The sequence below is a fragment of the Prunus dulcis genome, unplaced genomic scaffold (genome assembly GCF_902201215.1).
Source record: "Prunus dulcis unplaced genomic scaffold, ALMONDv2, whole genome shotgun sequence".
Taxonomy (NCBI): domain Eukaryota; kingdom Viridiplantae; phylum Streptophyta; class Magnoliopsida; order Rosales; family Rosaceae; genus Prunus; species Prunus dulcis.
The window spans coordinates 1,932-7,996 of record NW_023010174.1 but is presented as its reverse complement, the minus strand read 5'-3'; the positions used below and the strand labels follow the sequence as shown (position 1 = coordinate 7,996).

The following is a 6,065-nucleotide window of genomic DNA, read 5'->3' as shown; positions in this document are numbered from 1 at the left end:
TATTTGGGGCCAAAAACTTGCGTGACAAAAAAGGAGTATTTGCGCAACGACAATTTGTTGCGCGACGAAAGTTTTTTCATCGCGTAAAGTAGGATTTCGGCACGTAATAAGGCGACGAAAAGTGTAATTTGCGTGATGAAAAAGGAGCATTAGATCGACGAAAGTTTTCTCGTCAAGTAAAGTAGGATGTTGACACGTACCAGTGCGACGAAAAGTGTACCAGCGCGATGAATGTTAACTTTTGCACGATGCAAGTTTGTGTGACAAAACCCCTTTCGTCAGGCAAAATCCTTCGTGAAATATAATCTATATTCAGCTATTGCAGAGACAATCTACCAAAAAATTGCAGATTGCCTCTGCCTCTTCCTCTTCCTCTCTCTGTGCTAGGAATTCGTTAAGCTAATTGGGTAAGTATTTTTTGTCGTTAGTTTAAAAGTATTAATTTAAATTCATACTAATGCCATTAATGTCGTTGTCTATAGGGCTTAGTTTCTCATTCGAGATTAGTTGGATTTTGTGCATATATGCGAAAGCATGACTGCTGTCCAATTAGTTCTTGAATTGTCCCATTATTTGGACAGTTTGGGAATGCATAGTCATGTCACGTAATTTACGACTACGAGACTAGGTTTTGGTTGTGGAGATTTCGGTGTCATCTCTGTACATTCTTCGGGTGGTACATATGTATTTTATACCTACGGTACACCTCAAGAATTGTATCGAGATGCTGCCGAAATTCATCCACGTCGAAATCTAATCTTATGTAGCCGTAAATTATGTGACATGACTATGCATTCCCGAATGTGATAGGGCCCTTACCGGAGGCATAAGGTGACATTATGATTTTGTAAGAAGTTGTTGTGATTGTTGTGTTATGATTGCTGTTCTAGGAATTATGAGCAGGAGGTGGATATAGAACCTGAATAGATGTGCAGACAAATACTTGGATGGAATTATGAGCAGGAGGTGGATATAGAACCTGAATAGATGTGCAGACAAATACTTGGATGGAATCGAGGATTTTATTGACTTTGCACGTACACACAACCCGGGTGCAACCAGAATCTGGTGTCCTTGTAAAAGCTATAACAATACGTTATGGGAGACATATAGTAAGGAATGGAATGATTGAGACATATAGCACTTGGAACCATCATGGGGAACAATTAGACAATGATTCTTCTTCAAGGGCCACAAGAGTGGACAATGTTGAACCTATTGTGGATCCTAATAAACAAGTCATGGAAGGGAAAGATGACGCGCCTACACCAATGGACAGTGCAGAGTTTGAACAATATGAAAAACTGTTAAAAAATGCCAACCAAGAGAATGCTTTTCTGTTCTCACGGCCATTGTGGAGCTAATGCATAGAAAAATAAAGTATTGTTTGTCGAAAGACCATAGACACGCGCAAAAGGTGTTGAATGTTCTTGGATTGGGTTATTAAATAATTCACACTTGCAAAAACAATTGCATCTTATTCTACAAAGAGTATGTAACATTCGATACATGCCCTATATGCAAGGAGTCGAGGTTCAAAATGACATCTCATAATAGAATGACTAAGATTCCACAAAAATTCATGCGTTATCTGCCCCTGAAACCTAGGTTGCAGCGATTGTATATGTCAGCACATACTGCCACAGACATGAGATGGCATAAGAAAAAACGGGTAGACGACGATGTGATGCGGCATCCTGCAGATGGGAAGGCATGGAAAGAGTTCGATCGAACGTTCCCCGAGTTTGCTGCTGATCCCTGAAATGTTAGATTGGGATTTGCCACTGACGGATTCAATCCTAATGAGGTGATTACAAGTATTTTCAATCCCCCTCCTTCCCTTCCCAAGATATGCATTTTGTTATAATAACTTCAGATTTTGGGGACATTCACGTACAAGACATGTTGCATATTTTTCGAGCGCCGCCACAACAAAGACTTGTCAGGATCCTAAAAATGATGTCATATAAAGCTCAGATTTTCTCATAATTAACATTACAAAAGCAGAAAAACAAGATGTTTTCCCACCAGAAAGGTCCAAGTTGTAAACACCTGAAACAAAACAGAAAAAAGTAAGCAAGGTGACTTTGGGATTGAATAAGACTACCAAAACGCAACTTTTTTCTTTCTTGTATCCATTACAAGAACTACAAAAGTGAAAATGAACATGAAAAAGAATACAGCAGAAAGACTATATGGTAGTAAGGAGGCTCGAGAGGTACCGAGTTTGCATTATTTTCCAAAAATAACCAAAATTACTATTTCTCCTTAGTTCCAACGGTCCCTTGAACAGTTGAAACTTCATCCACAAATTTGGTCCGGAAAAGGACATTGGCATTGTTGAACATGCCTTCTTTCAGTGAAACCACAATAAACTGCAAAATGTGAGAATAAATAGAGAGATGAAGACAACTTCATTATAATTTATAAGACATCATTCATTCTTACTTAACCCCAAGCGTAAAGCAACATTCTTATTTAAGCCCCATGTAAGAACTATGTTTCCCATACAACGATTACAGCTGAAGTTTGGACCCTTTAATGGTTCCAAATTCTTTAGAGGGTTCAATGAAATTTTGTCATGATAAATCACTGTCTACAAAGATTTTTCTTTTCTTTGTCTGTCAGGGCTGTGGTTATTCTGGGTGTGGGCAATGGCAGAACTGCGTTTAGGTTTAGGTTGAGATGGGCTCCAGCCCAGTGCTATGTTTAGAGAATAGGGTTAAGGGGCTTAATTATACAAGCCAAATCTATGTAAATAAAAAATTAGCCCACCGTCAATGCAAAGCCTACCTCCATGTAAATTAATCAAGTATACTCCTTTCCCAACCATTGGATTCATTTTGGAGTCCCTGTTTCGAGAACCATCAAACTAAGGGTGGGCGCGGTCCGATTCGCAGCTCACACCAAAACCGAAACCAGTACTATTCATCCGGTCAGGTCCTGTTCGATTTTTGAAAAAAATAGGAGAGAAACCGGATCAAGTCGAACTGGTTATTTCCGATCCGGTCCAATTTTCCAGTTTTTTTGTTTGAACCGGTTCTCTATCAAGTCACATACACAGTAGACAATAAGGAAAAAAAAACATAAATTTGTTTAAACAATTCTTACTTTTCTGCTAAAAAATATTCGATTTTTCCTTTCATATTCTCAGATGGCTCGACATAAAAATAACCCTAAACAATCTAATGCGAGGTAGACCAGAAATCATAAACACACCAGATCTAATGAAACTCACAAAAAAAGAAAAAAGAAAAAAAAGAATACAACACCAGATTTCTCCTTGCATGAGACTTTAAATCTCATCAAGTAATTCACCCCATCTGGAATCTGAGAATAAGGCAGTCGGTTATCTTAGAGAAGAGTTGTCTCCCAAGTGTTCGATAAAAGACTTCAATGGCAGAAAAAGGTTAGTGTTCAAGTTATAATAGCTTAGAAAGTTTACATGTGGTATCAGAGCATAAGTTATTTTATCTTCTACCTAACCAATTTTGTTGCAGCTTTTAGAACTTGAAAATTGAAGGATAATTAAGTTTTCAAGGTTAAAGAAACTTGACATAGCAAGAGTTAAACTTAACACCTTGCTGTGACAAACAGAAATTGATCAAAGTTTTGTATAGTTCTTGCCGTGCTCCGAGCAAGCCAAAGCAACTCAGACACAACAAGATCTGTACATTCAAAGTTTTATGATCAAACTTGTGTTGAAAATAAAGGCATAATGAATGATTCACTATCCAAAGATGTGAATGATTTATCGTGCAATTATTTTCAGCAGAACAGCATAAGAGATGAAACACGTAGGCTATCAAGGTTGTTCTTCTGTCCAAAGATGTGGAACCTTTCTTGTACAGGAAGCTTATGTGATTTTCATGTCTTAGTGTTGATAAACATGTTTTGATTTCTTCACCTAAAGGTGAGAATCGATCATGTTTTAAAGTTATGGGGTTTTCAGTTTTTAAACATATATATACTATGTGTTTTTTCAGTTAATCACAACTCGATTGAAACTCTCGTTGGCTCCAACTACACCAAATGGAGGGAAGATGTGGAAATTGCTGTAGGTCTGCTGGACTATGAGATGGCTATTGAAGTAGATGCTCCTGCAGTACCTGATGCAGATGCATCTGCTGGAGCAAAAGCAAAATATGCCAAATGGGTTAAGGCAAACAAAATGGCTATTCTAATCATGAGAAGGTCAATTTCACCATCTGTCAAGGGAAGCATTACATCATGTGATAATGCCAAGAAGTTTATTGATTCTATTGGGGAGAAGTTTCAGGAATCAGAAAAGGCTGAGATTGGAACTCTAATGGGACAGCTTACTGATACAAAATACAATGGGGAAAGATGTGTGAGAACACACATACTGAACATGCTGGAAATTGGGAACAAACTGAAGGCACTCAAAGTCAATGTGGATGAAACTATGATGGTGCATTTTGCTATAAACTCTCTGCCTAGTACTTTCAAGCATCTTAGAAGCACATATGTAGCTCAAAAGGAGAAGTGGACAGTAACTGACCTCATAAGCATTTGTGTGCAGGAAGAACAAAATATGAAGAAAGATAAGGGTGAAGAAAAAATTAATATGGTTCAAAACAGCTTCAGAAGGGATTTTGGAAAAAGCAAAATCGTTGGAAATAAAAACAAGGAAGAAAATGAGACGAAAGGACTGAAACCAGAAGGACTCAAGTGTTACTTCTGCAAGAAGTTTGGTCATATGAAGAGGAATTGTGACAGTACAAGCGTTGGTTGGATAAGCAAAAGGCTAAAGGTAAGAATCAAGTACATGTTTGTTTTGAGTCTAATGCAATTGAGATTTCTTCAGATTCATGGTGGTTAGATAGTGGTGCATCAGTTCATGTGGCTAATTCCTTGCAGGGGTTCAAAACAAAGAGGCTGCCAAGCAAGGCTGAGATGAAGGTGTTCGTAGGAAATGGAGAAAGAGTCAAGGTGGAGTACATTGGATTAGCTAGGATCGAGTTGGAGTCTGGTTTTATTTTGGAGTTAGTAGATGTAGTTTATATTCCTTCTATGAAAAGGAATCTTATTTCAGTTAGTAAGCTTGTAAAATCAAACTTACAGTTTGAGTTTGATGAGTCTGGATTCTCCATTTTCAGAAATAAAGTTATGATTGGCAATGGTTTTCTAAATGATGGAATGTTTCGATTAAACTGCAAGAAACCAAATCCCAGCACTGGAAATCTAAGCATCAATGTGATAAGCACTAAAAGAAAAGCAGAAAAAGAAGAATCTTATAAACTTTGGCACAAGAGACTAGGACATGTCTCAGCTGAAAGAATGAATTTGCTTAACAAAGAAAATCTGTTGCCACCACTTAACCACCATGACAAAGACAATGTTTGCATAGAATGTGTTAAAGGGAAATTGACAAATTTGAGAAAGAAAGGTGCTACAAGAAGTGAAAAAGTGCTGGAAATCATACGTACAGACATTTGTGGTCCTTTTCCCACTCAAACACATGATGGTTTGAAGTATTTCATAACCTTCACAGATGATTACTCTCGATATGGTTATGTGTACTTAATATCTGAAAAATCCAATGCACTGGACATGTTCAAAGTCTATAAAGCAGAAGTGGAAAACCAGTTGGATTCAAAAATCAAAGTAGTAAGGTCAGATAGAGGAGGAGAATTTTATGGTAAATTTGATGAGAGAGGAAGGAACCCTGGACCTTTTGCCAAATTTCTACAAGAAGAAGGTATAGTGGCTCAATACACTAACCCAGGCACACCACAAAAAAAAAAAGGAGTAGCAGAGAGACGAAATAGGACCTTGATTGAGATGATTAGGAGCCTAATGTGCTGCACAAAGCTTCCAAAATTTCTTTGGGAAGAGGCTTTAAAAACTGCAAATTATTTGCTAAACCGAATTCCTACCAAAAGTGCAGACAAAATTCCTTATGAAACATGGTGCAATAGAAAGCCTAGTCTCTCACATCTTAAAATATGGGGAAGTAAGGCAGAGGCAAAGTTCTACAATCCAATGGAAAGGAAACTAGATTCCAAGACATTGAGCTGTTTTTTCAATGGATATCCGGATAG

The 6,065-nt window shown here is 37.7% G+C and overlaps 1 protein-coding gene across 1 annotated transcript; it reads left to right on the top strand.

Annotated features, from left to right (window-relative positions):
- The first annotated feature begins 3,396 nt into the window (after positions 1-3,396).
- On the top strand, positions 3,397-4,569 carry LOC117613116. The gene is made up of 3 exons (XM_034341763.1): positions 3,397-3,409; positions 3,987-4,460; positions 4,544-4,569. Exons 1-3 carry the CDS (start codon positions 3,397-3,399, stop codon positions 4,567-4,569), a joined length of 513 nt encoding a protein of 170 aa, XP_034197654.1.
- The last annotated feature ends 1,496 nt before the right edge of the window (positions 4,570-6,065 follow it).

Coding starts and splice junctions, on each gene's coding strand:
- LOC117613116 (XM_034341763.1), top strand. Junction 4,461..4,543: donor TGCTATAAACTCTCTGCCTA/GTACTTTCAAGC, acceptor ATTTGTGTGCAG/GAAGAACAAAATATGAAGAA.